This window comes from Heterodontus francisci, chromosome 16 (assembly GCF_036365525.1).
Source record: "Heterodontus francisci isolate sHetFra1 chromosome 16, sHetFra1.hap1, whole genome shotgun sequence".
NCBI classification, from domain to species: Eukaryota; Metazoa; Chordata; class Chondrichthyes; order Heterodontiformes; family Heterodontidae; genus Heterodontus; species Heterodontus francisci.
The window spans coordinates 86,031,229-86,051,077 of NC_090386.1; the positions used below are offsets into that span (position 1 = coordinate 86,031,229).

The 19,849-nt window shown below is 42.6% G+C and overlaps 1 protein-coding gene across 1 annotated transcript in view; it reads right to left on the reverse strand.

Moving 5' to 3' along the window:
• Window positions 1-18,987, reverse strand: part of dhx35 (DEAH-box helicase 35) — a 66,170-nt gene extending 47,183 nt beyond the window's left edge. The window contains exons 1-5 of the mRNA XM_068048516.1: window positions 18,937-18,987; window positions 10,274-10,407; window positions 5,130-5,222; window positions 3,696-3,773; window positions 665-769 (exon numbers count right to left, since the gene is read on the reverse strand). Of these exons, the coding sequence (XP_067904617.1) occupies window positions 665-769; window positions 3,696-3,773; window positions 5,130-5,222; window positions 10,274-10,407; window positions 18,937-18,976 (450 nt within the window). The 5' untranslated portion in view covers window positions 18,977-18,987. The remainder of the gene's footprint in view (window positions 1-664; window positions 770-3,695; window positions 3,774-5,129; window positions 5,223-10,273; window positions 10,408-18,936) is intronic.
• Between the last annotated feature and the right edge of the window lie 862 nt (window positions 18,988-19,849).

Consider the following 19,849-nt stretch of genomic DNA (forward strand, 5'->3'; position numbering starts at 1 on the left):
GACATTGTCTGTTTTATATTATCACCCAAAGTCAAAATTACCACCTTTAATTTTTTTTTTAATCGGTGACAGTCGACACACTTCAGGTAGTAGGTGCTCGGTGACACTTAAAACTGTAGAATTGCTGATCGTTCCATAATCACTGGAGATTTACCAAAAGATGATTGCCAGGAAATAACACAAAGTATATATTGTACAAAGTTACTTTTTAAAATCCCCTTTCCATCTGTGAAAATCCACTCTTCGAATGGCTTTCTGTCATTGGCAGGATAGAGATCCTCGGGGATAGCACATGTTCCAGTACTTCATCCAAACAACAACTCTTTGTGCACAAGTTTAGATGGCAAGTATCAGCAAGGTATTCAATGACAGGGAGATATCACAGGCAAGCTCCATCCTGTCCTCACCCAACTTTTACACAGACACACATTTCCTGCAGAGGTAGCTGGACAATGACCAGGAGTGGGAACCCTGACCAATTTTCTCCTCCTCAGCCTGGGGGTGCCGAGACCAAATAGAGTAGCTGACAGTTGTTTCAGCCGACAACCGTTAGCTTGGCATGGCCTGGGGCCGAACCTGAGAACATTATGGTCTGTGTGACATTGCTTTACCCAGCTGAGCCATTCTTAGTGACACTCATTGACAATAAATGTTGTGAACTTACCTTTATTCTCGTTGCCTGGGAATTTGTGCAGTCATCAAAACGGATGCAGTACCCAACTTCATGACCCAACACCACGCCACGCTCCTCTGCCACTCGTCCTGACACCTACCAATACAGGGGAAAAGATTACCAGGACATACGAGCATACGGATTAGGAGTAGGCCACTCGGCCCTTCGAGCCTGCTCCGCCATTCATTAAGTTCATTGCTGAACTGATTACTCCACATTTCCACCTACCCCCAATAACCTTCCACCCCTTTGCTAATCAAGAATCTATCTATCTCTGCCTTAAAAATATTCAAAGACTCTGCATCCACCGCCTTTTGAGGAAGAGAATTCCAAAGATTCATGACCCTCTGAGAGAAAAAAATTTCTCCTCATCTCTGTCTTAAATGGGCGACCCCTTATTTTTAAACAGTGACCCCTAGTTCTAGATTCTCCCACAAGGGGAAACATCCTTTCCACATCCTCCATGTCAAGACCCCTCAGGATCCCGTGTTTTCAGGAATGATCTGGCAGCAGCAGACAGCTCTTTGAGTTGCTTCCTCACCATATTATCAGTGACTGTTCCTTCCCCGCACCAAAACCTGTCATTCAAAGTGGTCATCTAGGCCAATAAGGACTTGCATTTATATAGTGCCTCTAATGTAGAAAAATGTCATCTCACGGCGCTTCACAGGAGCACTGTGCACAGGAACACAGCACAGAAACACGGAGAATGAGCCAAAGAGAAAGAAATCAGGACAGGTGACTAAAAGCTTGGCCAAACAGGTAGACTTTAAGGGGTGTCGTAAAAAAGGACAGAGGAAGAGAAGCAGATAGCTTTAGGGAGGGAATTCCAGAGCTTAGGGCCTAGAAGACTGAAGGCACGGCTGCCACTGGCGGTATGAAGGAATTGGGGGTGCACAAGAGGCCAGAGGAATGCAGAGCTCTTGTAGGGTTGTAGGGCTGGATGAAGTGGTGAGCTGCCATCTTGAACCTGAACTGGACCAGCCACATAAATACTGAGGCTACAAGAGCAGGTCAGAGGCTCAGTAATCTGTTGCAAGTATCTCACTTCCTAACTCCCCACTGCCTGTCCACTATCTACAAGGCACAAGTCAGGAGTGTGATGGAATACTCTCGACTTGCTTGGATGGGTGCAGCTCCAACAACACTCAAGAAGCTTGACACCATCCAGGATAAAGCAGCTTACTTGATTGGCACTCCATCCACAACCTTCAACATTCACTCCCTTCACCACTGACGCACAGTGGCAGCAGTGTGTACCATCTACAAGATGCACTGCAGCAACTCACCAAAGCTCCTTTGACAGCACGTTCCAAACCTGTGAACTCTACCATCTAGAAGGACAAGGGCAGCAGATTCCTGGGAACATCACCACCTGCAAGTTCTCCTCCAAGCCACACACCATCCTGACTTGGAACTATATCGCCGTTCCTTCACTGTCGCTGGGTCAAAATCCTGGAACTCCCATCCTAACAACACCCAAGGACTGCAGCGATTCAAGAAGCTCACCACTACCTTCTCAAGGGCAATTATGGATGGGAAATAAATGCCGACTAGCCAGCGACGCCCACATCCCATGAATGAATTTTTAAAAAAGGAACATAGGAAGAGGCGAGGCTGTGGAAGGATTTGAACACAAGGATGAGAATTTTAAAATCAAGCATGGGGTGATGGGTGAACAGGACTTGGTGCGAGCTAAGAAACGGGCAGCAGAGTTTTGGATCAGCTCAGATTTATGCAGACAAATCGGGAATCCAGAATTTATTTCTGCTAATCATGGAATACCGGCAAGGACAGAGTGTACAGAGGGCAGGAACATTTGCTGGTACCACATCCATCATATGACATAGGCTACAAAACAAAAGCGTCAATTCAATGGTCATGATCTAAATTTGAAATAGACAATGCAGCACGTAATTCTGTTCCACTTGATTTATATTAGTATCCTGTCATGATTGACCTCATATTTACTGTCCAATGCTGCAAATCTGAACTGATTGGGACCAAACATCATTCAAATTAATGAATTGCTTGGATTAATGATCCCACTGCGTGTATATATACATAAAATATATTTAGACTAAAATATAAATACTCAATAGCTTTTCCTCATGCAATTAAATTGGAGAAAGCTCCTCTCACCTACCTAGCTGTTACACTGCTGTTATGCACTTTTTTTAAGCCATCAGTTGCTCTGTAAGTTCTCACTGAAGCATACACTTTATGCAGTGTATCTACAAAAGGTTATATGGAGGGTGTTGAATTAGGTTTGAGTTTGCTGCATTGCACTGAACAATGAAGATATAATGAAGAAGTCAAGGATAGGAAGAAGATTGAGAAGATTAGGAGATTTCCCATCAATGTATTCTGTCTTGAGAGAGGAGCCCGTCACCCTGCACAGTTCATTTTCTCATAACAGGAAGAGTTACAACCTCTCTGTCTTGGTCAAACTGGAAGGTGCATTTACACAGTATCATAGAATGATACTGCACAGAAGGTGGCCATTCAGCCCATTGTGCTTATGCTGGCTCTTTGAAAGAGCTATCCAATTAGTTCCACCCCCTGTCCTTTCCCCGAACCTCTTGCAATTTTTTTCCCTTCAAGTATTTATCCAATTCCCTTTTGAAATTTATTATTGAATCTCCTTCCACCATCCTTTCAGTGCATTCCAGATCACAACAACTTGCTGTCACAGTCTTCCTCAGTATTAACTACACCTCCCAAATTGGTGTCATCTGCAAATTTTGAAATTGTACTTCCAATTCTCGAGTCCAAATTGTGTACGTAAATGGTGAGCAGTTTACTTGTCTACTAAACTATCAGGGGAGCTACAAGGTGCTTTAATTTATAAATCCTTAACACTTGCTTGGAAAAGTGGCATGCCCATAATCACACCACAAACAAATCCATAAGATTTCAGTCAAACAAACTTTCCAGGAGGTCAGTTGTAAGAGCGCACACTCCTGTTCTGGCATACTTTCATGTTTATCTGAGCAGAACAAAATACAAGCCAGCTACTTACTGAAACTGCAGCCACCCTACGGGGCTGTGTCACACCGATCACTCGGCCCTCTGCCGTCCAGCCAGCTTCCAACAGATACTGTCCACGAATGGTTGAAGGGGCGAGAAAGAAGCAGTCAGCCCCGTTAATGATTTCTCTTAATATACACTTCACATTTTTGACAGGGTACTGTCGAAGACAATTAAAATAGAAAGCACTTTCCCACTGAAACGAATTCTCCAAACAATATCCTTCGCCCTTTTAAAAACTTGCTCAATCATTAACTGCAACTCAATACTACTGGACACTTCTTCTTCTTCTTTGGCCTCCTTATCTCGAGAGACAATGGATACGCGCCTGGAGGTGGTCAGTGGTTTGTGAAGCAGCGCCTGGAGTGGCTATAAAGGCCAATTCTAGAGTGACAGGCTCTTCCACAGGTGCTGCAGAGAAATTTGTTTGTCAGGGCTGTTGCACAGTTGGCTCTCCCCTTGCGCCTCTGTCTTTTTTCCTGCCAACTACTAAGTCTCTTCGACTCGCCACATTTTAGCCCTGTCTTTATGGCTGCCCACCAGCTCTGTCTTACATGTTAATTGTACATTAATTATGTTTAATTATACACAGGTGGTGGGCATTAACTGGGCATTCACTTGAGCTCCCTCTAAATAGACACAAACTAAAACTATGGTTGCTGGGTTAGTAAGTGTATGCTTGTAATGTTTTCTTTTCTTCTTTTGGGCCTCCTTATCTCGAGAGACAATGGATACGCGCCTGGAGGTGGTCAGTGATTTGTGAAGCAGCGCCTGGAGTGGCTATAAAGGCCAATTTTGGAGTGACAGGCTCTTCCACAGGTGCTGCAGAGAAATTTGTTTGTCGGGGCTGTTGCACAGTTGGCTCCCCCCTTGCGCCTCTGTCTTTTTTCCTGCCAACTACTAAGTCTCTTCGACTCGCCACAATTTAGCCCTGTCTTTATGGCTGCCCGCTACTGGACACTAAAGGCTGAGTAAACCACCCCAATTCCAACTTTTGCTGTGGTTTTCCTTTCAGTCTTGCAATATGGTACCAAGAATGTTTTGGAAAAGCTTAGGGTAAACAATTTGGTTCAGAAACCCATTTACCAACCCATGAATTTCTAACTGAGAATAATGTAGTGCAGAAGATGGCCATTGTACCTGTACCAGTTCTTTGAGAGCTATTCAGCTAGTCCCACTCTTCTCTTTCCTCCCAAAGCACTGCAAATTTCTCCTTATCAAGTACAAATTTAATTTCCTTTTGAAGGCTCCATTTGATTTGTGTACAGTGCTATTGCCTGCCCAAGTACCACAATTTTACACAAAACGTCCTAAAGACAGTAAAAATGTCAGTTTCTGAAAGAACCTATGTAATAACACATCACTTGCCTCAGTGATAATTCATTTGGAGAGATATAGAGAAACACTGCAGCTTGTTAATACCAACCTGGGGAATCTGAGTGCTTTTTCCACATCCGGTTTCACCGACTATCACCACTGTCTGATAGTTCTCTACCAAGTAAAGGATGTGATTTCTGTGCTAAAAAAAAACGAAACATCACTGTAAATTATTACTGTAAGATTAAAACAGGGAGCCAACCCACCCACAGATGACTTTGTAAACGCGCTATTACCCTCATGAGGACTCATGAACTGTGCCATGAAGTCTTGGGATCTGAGTAAATCCACTGATTTGCAGTTTTCATGAAACAATGGATGGAATCGGGGGGGGAAAACCAGAATCACAAGTATTAACAATATAAATTGACTTATTTAATCAGTACAAGTTATAATTATAGCTTTTAATTATAAATGGACTAAATCAAAGAAGACTTGAGGCCTATGTAATAAAAAACACCTCATTCTTACAGTTCCCTTATGATGAATTTCCAGTTTCAGGCAGAATATTTAGAGATGGCACCTGAGTGAGGGAATAAATTGCCCCAGACATCTTGGATACGCTCCTTACAATTCAGAGTACCGAGAACAGGTACCCATTCGCCCAGGAATGCAATGGTATTGTGTTATGCGATATGCAGGGCTATGGGGAAAGAACTGGGGAGTGGTACTAATTGGATAGCTCTTTCAAACAGCCATCATAGGCATGATGGGTCGAATGACCTCCTTCTGTGCTGCATGATCTATGATGCTGCCCTTTCCATGCAAACGCAGGAGATGCAACACCTGCCCTTTTACCTCCTCCCTTCTCACTGCCCCAAACACTCCTTCCAGGTGAAACAGTAATTTACTTGCACTTCTTTCAATTTAGTATGCTGTATTCACTGCTCACAGGGAGACCAAATGCAGACTGGTGACCGCTTTGCCCCTCCTTTCAGTCCGCAAGCACAGCCCCGAGCTTCCTGTCATTTTAATTCCCCACTTTGCTTCCACTCTAACCTTACAGTCCTTAGCCTGCTGCAGTGTTCTAATGAAGCTCAACTCAAGCTCGAGGAACAGTATCTCATCTTTCAGTAGGGCACTCTGCCACCTTCTGGACTCAACATTGAGTTCAATGATTTTAGATCATAATCTCTGCCTCCATTTTTATTCAATTTGCTTTGTTGGTTTGGTTTTTTTCTGCTGTTTCTCTCTTATTTCCCATTTTTCTTGCAAATGGCAGCTACTCAGGATCCTGCAATTCACACCTCCTCTGGACACATCTTTTGTTTCTTTATTTGTCCCCTTTGGCCTTGCACCATGTTACCTTTTGTCATTTAATCTCTTGTTATCTTTCACCTCATCACAGACCATCCATTTTGTTCTTTTTCCCACCCTTCCCCTTTCCATTTTCTCAAACCAATTACATTTCTAACTTTTCCCAGTTCTCATGAAAAGTCACGGACCTGAAACGTTAACTCTGTTTTTCTCTTGATGGATGCTGCCTGACCTGCTGAGTACTTCCAGCATTTTCTATTTTTAATATAGCTTTTACTGAATAATGGGACAGAGCAAACTAAATGTTTCAAGGTTCTTGAATCTACAGAAGAGTTCAGGAATGGAAGGAAAATGATCAAATGATGCAGAATCACTGGGATTTGGGACTTATGTTGCTAATTCCAAAAAAGATGCCTCTCAGCGACATCGCAGGTTCCATCAGGGTACAGTCAGAAGGTGACATTTTCCTGAACTGTGTATAGAAATAACAACCCCAAAGGCTAGGTAGGTAAATATACAGCATGGTGTGATACTAAGCCACAAAGACCAAGAAATATAAGTTTACTCAATCAAGTAATTCACGGTTTAATTGAAATGAGGCAGAATATAAGGCTCTATAGTTGGCCTCAGCATCCCTGGTTTAGTTACATATGGTAATAGAGAAAACTCTACGTTTCTTATTCCTGGTCACTATTTAATGATTGTTGGGGGAAAGTAAATCTGTACGTGTGTGCACATCAGCAGGAGGTTCAGTTACAATGACCTCCATAATCAAACAGTCTGTCCAATAATACCTACCTCTTCAACCAAGTTTTTAGTCATCTGCCTTAAAGTCTCCCTACGTGGCTCAGTGTCAAACATTGTTTGATAGCGCTCCTCTGAAGTGCCTTGGAACGTTTTACTATGTTAAAGGTCCTACAAGTTGCCATTGCTGTCCAGACTCGCACATAGAAGCCTCAGTAAGGTCACCATCCGTAGGTGAGGCTGTGTTAGGGCTAAAATGTTAAATATATATAAATTTATAGATAAAATCACAGTTATAGAAACACAAATATGAGGGGTAATGGGATGCAGATTTTATTTTTTCTTCGTTCATGGGATGTGAGCCCCTTCTTGAACCGCTGCAGTCCATGTGGTGTAGGTACCCAACAGTGGTGTTAGGGAGTGAGTTCCAGGATTTTGATCCAGCAACAGTGATGCAGTGGCAATATAGTTCCAAGTCGGGATGGTGTGTGACTTGGAGGGGACCTTGCAGATACTGGTGTTCCAATGCGTCGGCTGTTCTTGTTCTTCTAGATGGCAGAGGTTCCGGATTTGTAAGGTACTGTCGAAGGAGCCTTGGTAAGTTGCTGCAGTGCATCTTGTAGATGGTACACAGTTCTGTCACTGTGCATCGGTGGTGGAGGGAGTGAATGTTTAAGGTGGTGGATGGGGTGCCGATCAAGTGGGCTGCTTTGTCCTGGATGGTGTCGAGCTTCTTGAGTGTTGTTGGAGCTGCACTCATCCAGGCAAGTGGAGAGTATTCCAACACACTCCTGACTTGTGCCTTGTAGATGGTGGACAGGCTTTGGAGAGTCAGGAGGGGAGTTACTCGCCACAGAATTTCTCGCCTCTGACCGGTTCTATAACCACAGTATTTATATAGCTGGTCCAGTACAGTTTCTGGTCAATGGTAACCCCAGGACGTTGATGGTGTGGAAATTAAGCAATGGTAACGCTGTTGAATGTCAAGAAGAGATGGCTAGATTTTCTTTAATTGGAGATGGTCATTGCCTGGCAACTGTGTGGCCCAAATGTTACATGCCACTTATCAGCCAAAGCCAGGGTCTTGCTGCATGTGGGCACAGACTGCTTCAGTATCTGATGAGTCGCATATGGTACTGAATACTGTGCAATCATCAGCAAACATCCAACATCTGACCTTATCATGGAGTGAAGGCAATTGATGATGACAGCCTAGGATACTACCCTGAGGAATTCCAGTAGCGATATCCAGAGGCTGAGATGATTGGCCTTCGACAAGCACAACCGTCTTCCTTTGAGCTAGGCCTGGCACCAACTAGTGGAGAATTTTCCCCTGGTTCTCTTGGCCTTCAATTTTGCTGGGCATCCTTGATGCCATGGGCAGTCATTCTCACTTCACCTCTGGGGTTCAGCTCTTTTGTCCATGTTTGGTCCAAAGTTGTAATGAGGTATGGAGATGAGTGGCCTGGCAGAACCAAAACTGAACATCGGTATGCAGGTTATTGCTGTGCACGTGCTGCTTGGTAGCACTGTCGACAACACCTTCGATCACTTTGTTGATGATTTGATAGCAGATTGATGGGACAGTAATTAGCAGGATTGGATTTGTCCTTTTTGTGGACAAGACATCCCTGGGCTATTTTCTGCATTGTCTGGTAGATGCCAGTGTTGTAGCTGTACTGGAACAGCTTGGCTAGGGGCGTGGCTAGTTCTGGAGCACAGGTCTTCAGTACTACAGCCGGGATGTTGTCAGCGCCCATAGTCTTTGCTGTATCCAGTGCGTTTAGCCATTTCTTGATATCAGTGGAGTGAACCGAATTGGCTGCAGACTGGCATCTGTGATGCTGGGGACCTCAGGAGGAGGCTGATTCTCCCAGAACATAGGCATCCAGATCTAGAAAGCTAGTTGTTTATATATATTTGCATATATTTGACGAAAATCATTAGTTTTGGAGAGTTACAATGGAGATTCGCTGTGATATTAAAGCACTGCACTCATTAGCACTGAGATGGTTGCTGCTACAGAATTTGAAACATGAGTAAGAAAGTAAGTGTAAGATACAGTTGTCTCACATACAACCATGCATTGTAAAAGCATTCACATATTCAGTCTTCCTGGTGCTGCATTATTGACATTCTGCCACTAGAGCCCCTCAGAGAACCAGTACTCCTTATCGTGGCAAAGGATCTAAGTGCTTGCACTCCACAGTGTCAATGGGGATTACAATGCAGGTTTCCTGTGGGTTCTGAAAAGTCATAGACTAGAGTACCCTTGACTGTTCCACTTCCAGTTTTGCATTCCAAAGTGTCAGCTTTCTCAGTGGTAGCACTCGAAAAAAAACTGTGTGTTTGAACCCCCGTCCAGGACTTGAGAATCTAATCTAGACTGGCATTTCAATGCAGTACTGAGAGAGTCAGAGATGCCATCTTTCAGATCAAACGTTAAGTCATGGCTCCATCTTTCTGTTCAGCTGGGTGTAAAAGATCCAATGGCAATGATTCAAAGAATAGGGAGTTCTCCCAGTGTGCAGGTCAACAACAACATTACCATTGCTGGCGTCTTGAGCATCCCTGACTTTAATCACTCCATCACTGGTGGCCTTCAGGCCCCAAGCTCTGGAATTCCCTCCCTAAACTGCCTCTCCTCCTCTTTTTCCTCCTTTAAGAGGCTCTTTAAAACCTACTTCTTTGACCAAGCTTTTGGTCATCTGGCCTAATATCGCCTTATGTGGTTCAGTGTCAAAGTTTTCTTTATAATGCTCCTGAGAAGCACGTTGGGATGTTTTATAACATTAAAGGCAATATATAAATGCAAGTTGTTGTTGCTATGTGCAGGACTTTGCTGTGCACAAATTGGCTATTCCATTTGCCTTCATAATAGCAATTGCACATCAACACTTTATAGTTGGGTATATAGTGCTTTGGGTATTTATTATTATAAAGCACTATTTAAATGCATTCTGTTTGTTTTTAAAAAATATGACACAACAGAAATACTTCATCAAAAAAAAAACATTTGTCTCAAAGAAAGAAAACTAAAAGAAAAATGTTCTTTATTGAGAAAAAAATTAAAAACTGGTCCCACATAATTAAAACATCACAAAAACAAGCATAAATAATGACATTTCTAATAGTCAACTTAAATATCGATGTTAGACATTGTAAATATAATTAATTACATAGTAAATATACCTTAAAGATAGGAAGCTTTTGCCTCTGTTGCTCTATGGAGAAGGAAGCATATCGATTGTAAATCACTGCAGCTCCACTTGCTTCTGCAGAACTCACTCGCTCTTCAGATATACCTACACCAGGGCCTTCGGTACCTAAGTAATGAGATACATGAAACACAATTTTAAATATGCATTTTTAATTTGAAGAAATCATTTCATCCCTCTTATTTCCTTCCTGAAGACTCAGACTCCTGCCAAAGTACAAGTTCACATGGGTCAGCCCATGACTATTCTCAACAACTAAACAGTGAAGATTGTTTGCAGGCTATTAGATCATAATATATATCACAGCCTCACCCATCATTCACATATGCCAGAAGGTGTCAATGGGCAGAAACAAGGCCGAATTTTCCCCTCCATTGCCCAGACCAGAAACTGAAACTAGAATCTTCTGCTTTAATGGCATAATCCTACAATAAGTGGACACTCGAGATCCCTTCAAGAGTGTCAGCTGGGGCTCAAAGAACCACTCGTGCCTCTTTGTTAGAAGGTTGCGGCTTCAAGTCCCACTCCAGAAACTTCAGCATAAAATCTAGACTGACACTCTAGTGCTATCAACTCAAACAGCCCTGCATTGTCGGAGGCACCATCGTTCAGTTGCGACGTTAAACCGAGGCCCCGTCAAACCTCTCGGGTGAACGTAAAAGATCCCAAGGCACTATTTGAAGAGCAAGGTACTTCTCTCCGGTGCTCTGGACAATATTTATCCCTCAATCAACGCCACTGAAACAGACTATCTGGTCATTATCAGATGCCAATTTGTGGGAGCTTGCTGTGCACAAACTAGCTGTTGCGTTTCCTGCATAACAACAGTGACTACTCTTCAAAAGTACATAATTGGTTGTAAAGTGCTCAGAGACATCTTTGAACGACGCTATATAAATATTAATTCTTTCCCCTGTCAGCACTCATTTTTATAGGCAGACAGAAAAATATTAAGCTCAGGAAATTTCAGTCGGATTGTTTATTTTTCGTCTCCAAGTTATTCGGAAACCAAACCAAAGGCTGCATTTTGTTTAAATCATTCATAGGATCTGGTGTCACCGGCAAAGTCAGCATTTATTCCCCATCCCGAATTGCCCTTGAGAAGGTGATGGTGAGCCCCTTCCTGAGTTCAACGGAGTGGCTTCCTAAGCCATTTCAAAGGGCAGTTAAGAGTCAGCACATTGCTGCAGGTCTAGAGTCACATATAGACCAGACTGGGTAAGGAGGCAGATTTCCTTCCCTAAAGGACAGCAGTAAACCAGCTGGGTTTTTTTTAACAACAATCCAGTGGTTACATGGTCACCATTATTGATACCAGTCTTTTATTCCAGAATTATTTAGTTAATTGAATTTAAATTCCCCAGTAGTCATGGTGGGATTTGAATTCATGTCTCCAGACCATTAATCCAGGCCTCTGGATTACTAGTCCCGTAACATGGTCCCTCTGCTACCATTCCCCGCATGATGATGCTTCAATACATAGCCTCATGAAGCAGTAGGATGGGGTCTGCCACCTAAGATTCCACATAGGAATCATACTCACAGTCGTGCCATCAATCACTGGTGGAAAGTGGAACGAGGGCATTTCCAGAAAGTCAAATGGGACAAAAGAGATAAGTAGCGAGTCCACTATTGCTCCCATAAATCAAACAGTGAGCCAGTGAAGGGCCTCAATCCTCCCTCCTAGCTAAGGAATGTTGGAAGACGGGGGAGTGACTTAAGATGACACTGGACATTTTCAAACATCTTGCTGCTCATCAGACCTTTAAATCACACAACAGTTGACAAACTGCTCAGTTCCCGAGATACTCTCAACTGAGAACGCAGAGTACTGTTGGTGAAGGGGGTGGAAGGGTAGTGCTTGGAGGTTTAACTGACAATGTGGTGCAACGTATCTCAGCCAATCCTTGTTCAGGGAACAGTGAGCTGGTCGGAAAACAAATACACTTAAGCTTTCGAAAATTCTACATTTTGAAGAGAAAATAAGTAAACAACGAGAAAAACAAAGTATATACTAGCATGTAGAACAGACCACTGCAAAGCCTTACACTCAGTATTTCTTTAAAGGGTGATAAGGTTGGGCAAGTGGCTTTCAATGTGAACTACTCAGGAACCTACGTAGTAGACAGTTACTAGGCATCATTTTTGTACAACAGCACCAGTTTGAGTCTCCCCTCACACCAGGATTCCACCTCATGGCTATCAGCTAACATCAATCACGTTTGCTCAGCTCAGCACGGAATCGTGCAAATCTACACCCAGGGGCTGAGTGAAAGGGATTCGACCCATGAAGAGTTCAAGACAGTATCTAAGGTGGCATCCAACTGCAATGTAGAACCCAATTTGATGCCAATATTTCCTGGCTTAGATGCACTGCTGTCAGCATCCAGGTCAGTCTGGCATCATCCCCTATAAAGTCCTTTACTGATGGACCCCATAAAACCATTAAAATTAACCCCAGTAATAGAATACAGCATCTCTACAGAGTTGAAAAATCTGAAAATCAAAGCAAGTTAACCCCTACTAGGCAGGAATCATTTGAACTATTCTTTATCACATCCTTCTGTAATAACAACAGGCATTTATATAGTGCCATAAACATTAAAAGAAAAGTCCCACAGAATTTCATAGTGTACAGAGGCAGTGGAGATGGTGCAAAAAAGATTGACCTGGATGACTCCAAAACTGCTTCATTAATGACCTTCCCTCCAGAATAAGGACAGAGGTGGGGATGTTCGCTGATGATTGTACGATGTTCTGTACCATTCGTAACTCGTCAGGTACTGAAGCAGCCCGTGTCCATATGCAGCTAGGCCTGGACAATATCCAGGCTTATAAGTGGCAAGTAACATTCGCAGCACACAAGTGGCAGGCAATGACCATCTCCAAGAGAGAATCTAACCATCTCCTCGTGACGTTCAATGGCATTGCCATCACTGAATCTCACACCATCAACATCTTGGAGGTTACCATTGACCAGAAACTGAACTGGACCAGCCATATCAGTACTGTGTCGATAAGAGTAGGTCAAAGACTGGGAATTCTATGGCGAGTAACTTATCTCCTGGCTCCCGCAAAGCCTGTCCACCATCTACTAGGCACAAGTCAGGAGTGTGAGGGAATACTCTCCACTTGCCTAGATGAGTGTGGCTCCTACAATACTTGGGAAGCTCGACACCATCCAAGACAAAGCAGCCCGCTTGATCGGCACCCCAACCACCACCTTAAACATGCACTCAGTCCACCACCATCAGTTCAACTACAGTGGCAGCAGTGTGCACCATCTACAAAATGCACTGCAGCAACTCACCATACCTCCTTCGACAGCAACTTCCAAACCTGCAATCTCTTCCACCCAGAAGGATAAGGAAAGCAGACACATGGGAACAACCATCTGCACGTTCCCCTCCAAGTCACACATCATCCTGGCTTGGAAATAGATCATTGTTCCTTCACTGTCGCTGGATCAAAATCCTGGAACATCCTCCAAACCAGCACTGTGGATGTAACTGCACCAGATGGACTGCAGCAGTTCAAGAAGGCAGCTCACCACCATCTTCTCAAGGGTAATTAGGTATGGGTAACAAATCCTGGCCTTGCCAGCGACACTCACTTCCCATGAAACGAACGAAAAAAAACTGAGAGGATACAACAATCAGCAAAGACTGAACAGGCTGGGACTTTTAAAAAAAAATTATTTATGGGATGTGGGTATTGCTGGCTAGGCCAGGATTTATTGCCCTTGAACTGAGTGGCTTGCTAGGCCATTTCAGAGGGCATTTAAGAGTCAACCGCATTGTTGTGGGCCAGACCAGGTAAGGATGGCAGATTTTCTTCTCTAAAGGACATTAGTGAACCAGATGGGTTTTTACACCAATTGACAATGGTTTCATGGTCACCATTAGACTAGGTTTTTCCCCCTTTTTTAAGATTTATTAATTGAATTCAAATTTCACCATCTGCCATGGTGGGATTTGAACCCATGTCCCCAGGGCATTAGCCTGGGCTCTGGATTACTAGTCCACTGACATTACCACTACGCCACTGCCTCCCCCTCTTATTAACATAGGAACATAAAGAAATAGGAGTAGACCATATGGCCACTCAAGCCTGCTCTATCATTCAATACGATCATGGATGATCATCTGCCTCAACGCCACTTTCCTGCCTGCATCCCATCCTCTAGTATTCTCTAGAAGACTGAGGGATGACCCAATAGTGGTCTTTAAAATCTTGAAGGGGCTTAACAGGGTAGATGTAGGGAAGATGCTTCCACTTATGGAAGAATCCAAAGCTAGGGGTCATCAATATAAGATAATCACTAATAAATCCAATAAGGAACTCAGGAGAAGTTTCTTTACCATGAGAGTGGTTAGAATGTGAAACTCATTGCCATATGGAATAGTTGAGGTGAATCGCATAGATGCATTTAAGGGGAATCTAGATAAGTACATGAGGGAGAAAGGAATAGATAAAGTGGAGATGAGGTGAGATAAAGCAGGGTGAGAGGTGGTCCGTGTGGAGCATAAACACAGGCATAGAGCAGCTTGATCCAATGACCTGTTTCTGTACTGTATCGATGTAAACAGGAATCTTGAATTTGTCACTGAACCAGGAGGCAAGAGAATTAGGAGAGGTGACCACAAACTAGGTTATAAGAACATAAGAAATAGCAGAAGTAGGTCATATGGCCCCTCAAGCCTGCTCTGTCATTCAATAAGATCATGCCTGACCTCCTACCTCAACTCTACTTTTCTGCCCTATCCTCACATTAGGGATTTTAGGAGTTTTTAAAGAGGTGCAGAAGTCAAGAAGTTCTTGCTTGGTCCTTCTTTCTCCACACTCCACCAATGTTACTCTGAATAAAATCGAATAGTCAATATTTATCTCCTGTAGACAGTTTGCAGTAACAAATTGTTTATTAAAATACACCCATTGTTTTGAGTCTTTGTCTTAGCTCTGACAGTACAAAACCTCTTCATTCATTCCCATAGAATATAAGAACAATTAAAGAGAAAATATTTGATCAGCGTTTTTACGAAAATGTGTCAGCTTGCAACGATAGCGAAGTACTGCATCAATTTTAACTTTGCACAATACCGTCAGCTTGTCACAGACGGTTCATTTTCATTTTTTCAGTATCAGTGTTAGGCCAATATTGACCAACACATTTGTTGAAATGCACTGCCCATTGGAAGAAAAAAATGGGTGACATAAGTACTCCAAGGTGTTCAATAAGGTGTCTCACAAAAGGGTTGCTAGAAAAATTCAGACATGTGGTTTAAGAAGAAACATAGCAGTATGGATAGAAGATGGTTTATGGACAGGAAACAAAGAGTTGGGGTAAATGAGCATTGCTCAGATAGAGAAGGGCTAGAGGTGCTATATCCTAAGGTCATTGGTTGGGTACACTTTAATTTTCATTGTATGATTGTGTGTCAATTTAATGTGGATAAATGTGAGGTTTCAGGAGGGGAAACAGGGATTTGGAGTATACACGCAATGGAAAATCAATTGAGGGGGTGGATGAACAAAGAGACCTAGAGATTCAAATACATAATTATCTGAACGTGCGGGTACATAAAGGCATTAAAAAGGCCAACAACAATTTAAGTTTTCTAAATAGGGGAATTGAGCATGAGTACATTAAGTCCAGTTCAGAGAAGATTCACTCGACTAATTCCAGGGATGAAGGGCTTACTTTATGAAGAAAGGCTGAACAGGTTGGGCCTATACCCATTGGAGTTTAGAGGTGATCTTATTGAAGCATATAACATCCTGAGAGGACTTGATGTTTTCTCTTGTAGGGGAGACTAGAACTAGGGAACACACTTTAAGAATAAGAGGTCTCCCTTTTAAAATGGAGATGAGAAGAGTTTTCTTTTCTCTAAGGATGATTAGTCTGTTAAATTCTCTTCCCCAGAAAGCACTGGAGGCTGGGTCATTGAATTTATTCAAGGCTGAGTTAGATAGATTTTTGATAGACAAGGGAGTCAAAGGTTATGGGGGGCAGATAGGAAAGTAGAGTTGAGATCACAACCAGATCAGCCATGATCCTATCGAATGACAGAGCAGGCTCAAAGGGCCAAATGGTCTACTCCTGCTCCTCAGTCCTACATTCCTAAATAGTGACAACTAGCAGAGACCCGCAAAACATTTGCAGTCAAATTAATATGTTTATTGCAACAGAACTTCTTTAACTACAGGGTTTCTAGTTATTCTTTCACAAAAGACTTAACAGAATCAAACCTTTTCATTCCAGTAAAAGCTACTTAAAGCTGTTAATGTGTAAAAACAGGCTTAGGAATATAAATACAAATTTTGTCAAAAGTCTGGCCTTGTGTCATGAACATAGTCATAGAATATGAAAGTCTAATTGGAACCTATTTTCTCCTGAGTTAAAAAGGCAGGTTTACATCTGACGGGCTCATTATTATTCGACGAATGAACATTCTATTTCCTTGAAATCTGCCTGTTATAATTTCAGCATCTATCATAGAAGAAAGCAGCTTCCTAACTACCAACCTTGTTCCATGACAAAGTCCTTGTTTAGGTTTCAAGTTTCATAACAACATTATAACTGGTCCTTCCTTGAGTCTAGGTTTGAGCGGTGACATGCACATTGGAGTTAGACTGTGTAGAAACTCTGGAGGGTATAGACTGTTACCATCGTCTTTGTCTACAGAATCAACGCTGATGTATTCTTTTAATTCACCTAACAGCGTTTCTAAAATGTTTACCTTCAAATCTAGGGAATCTTCATTTTTACCACAAAATAAGTTGCATCAAATAATTGTCTCCGCCATTTTGCCACACTAAACCAATTCCATCATCTCATCCACTTCTCCCTCACATGCCATCCCTCTCCATGCCATTCCATCCTGCCCATCAATCCCTCACAGAAACAATCTCCCCAGTCAGTGAAACTTTTTGTGGGCTCCCTTACCTTCTACTATTGTTGTTTGCCACCAACCCTCACCCCGCCGCTACCACCAACCATTGGCAGCTGCATGTGCATCACATGTTCCAGTGCTCCTCGCACCCCACATAACTCCGCGTGCACCAAGAACCACCCACCAAATAAACCCACCCCTTTCACCAATCAAAACAGTACAGACAGAAAAAAAATGAGTGTTATTATTATAGATTTTGCACAAAGCATCAGTTAGGCCAGTTAGAATACTGTGCATAATTTTGGCCACTTCATTATAGAAAAGACATTAAAGATATAGAAAGCATACTGCCAAGGATGAGAAACTATAGTTATGAGGAAAGACTTGAAATGCAGGGACTATTTCCACTGCAACAGAGAAAGGTAAAAGGAGGTTTAGTAGAGTTTTGTTTTTTAATTACAAAGAGTTTTGATAGGGTGAATAGGGAAAGGCTATTTCCTCTGGTTGGGGGATCAGCGATGAAGGAGTTACCAATTTAAAGCCATCACTGACAGAGTGAGGAAAGATGTTTGGAAACATTTATTTGCACAGAGGGTTGTTGGAGCCTGGAATGCTTTGCCATAGGGAATAATTAAGGTACCAATGCATCTTATAAGAGCCTGCAAAAATATTTGAAGCAGAGGAAGATACAGTGCTATAAGGAAAGAGCAGAACAATGGGATTTTGTTTGGATTGATCTAACAAAGAGCCGCCACTGACACAATAACCAAATAGCCTTCTTCAGTAATGCAAATGTAGGTCGCCAGATAGTGATCAGTTGCAGGAACCTTGGCAACTTTCATCTTCTTAGTCAGGGACACTGAGACCAGTTGTAGCACGCTGTTATCAGCTAGCTCAGTACAGACCTGGGATCAAAGTGCATGGTACATTTATCCACAATGTCTTATAAGGTACCAAACTCTTACTGCCACGATTCAAGTGTCACCCTGGCTCAGTGGTAATATTCTCATTTCTAATTAAGAAGGTTGAAAGTTCCCATTCCAGGTCCCAAGTACATATACAATGTCACAAGTGCTGTCTTCAAGATGAAAGGTTAAACGAATAGCTTGACATACCATAGCACTATTGGAAAAGGATCAGGGAGTTGTCCTGCTGTCCTGAACTAATATTTCTCTGCAATCCAGACCACTAAAATAGATGAACTAGTCATTTATCTAATTTGCCATAATATGTGGGATCTTGCTGTGTGCAAAATTGACTGCCATGGTTATCACATAACAGAGGGACTACTGAAAAGGAAGTTCATTGGCTGTCAAGCACACTGGGGCATTCTGAGAATGTTGAAAGTTGCTTGCATAATGCAAATTCTTTATAATGTGATGACAAGTCCTTCACACCAGGCAGGGGCCAGAGGCTCAATCCTGACACACAAGTCACCAGTAGAACATTCACAGCAAGAAAGGGCATTTGAGGGAAAAAAGGACAAGGAGATCTTCTAGATTAATGAAATACTGAGACCAAGTGACTGTCAGCAGCTCCCCGGACACCGTATTGCAAGACTCCCCTTTCTATATTAAAATAACACACCCACTCTGCTTGTAGCTGTCGACCGTCCTCTTTGCATTAAAATTTAAAAGTTTTAGTTATTTAATGGCTCCGCAGAGTGCCCGTTACTGTACAATAATTTACCCCACTCTTTCTGTCCCGGAATTCATCTTATTTTCCTTAGTATTTCATTTTTTACCTGGTTTCCAAAACTTCGGTGCTGACATGGGCGCCGCCATCTTGGTGTGAAAGGTCACGGGAGACCTGTCAATCATTGTTACGTCATCAATCAGCTGTCAGCCTCCTTCTCCACGTCCTCCTGTCAGCTGTGCAAATTTGCATTGGATGTCCTCTCCGCAGATATAACAATATCGATGTTTAACATGACATTTTTTTTTAAAGGAAATAATATTCCTAATGCTTGCATTATTTGCATTGCAGTAGACTAAACAGGGGAATGAATAATGGCTCCTGGTTTATTTCAAGACTGTAACACAGCTTTAAGAAAATGCTGAAAATAGAAAGCAAATATCTAAAAGAGATGGGTTTTTTTAAAGGTGGAAACAGACCTTATAAACTGGGGGAGAACAGTACCATAGTATAATTGTAACCTAATATAATACAATATAATACAAAACATAATATAATAGAACAGATAATAGTAATACATAATATTGTAATACATGTTATTGTAAGCAGCTACTGCCTTTGGCCGACTTGTGAAACATGCATGGAATAACACCAAGTTGACTCTTAGGACCAAGCTGATGGTTTATAAGGCCTGTGTTCTATGGCTGTGAAATATGGGTGACTTACAGCTACCAGGAAAAGCAGCTCAATAATTTCCATCTTCACTGTCTACGATGCATTATGGGCATATCCTGGCAGGACAAAAATCACAATTGTGGCAGTCCTCTCAAAGGCAGAGATCCCAAGAATGCTGGCACGCATCAAACAGAGGTGGCGTCGGTGGATCGGACACGTCCACAGGATGGAAGACGGTTGTAAACCCAAGAACCCTCTGTATGGTGAGGTAGCCGGGGCCAAACGGCCAGTGGGGCGCCCAAAGCTCCGCTTCAAGGATGCTTGCAAGCGTGACATGAAGGCCCTAA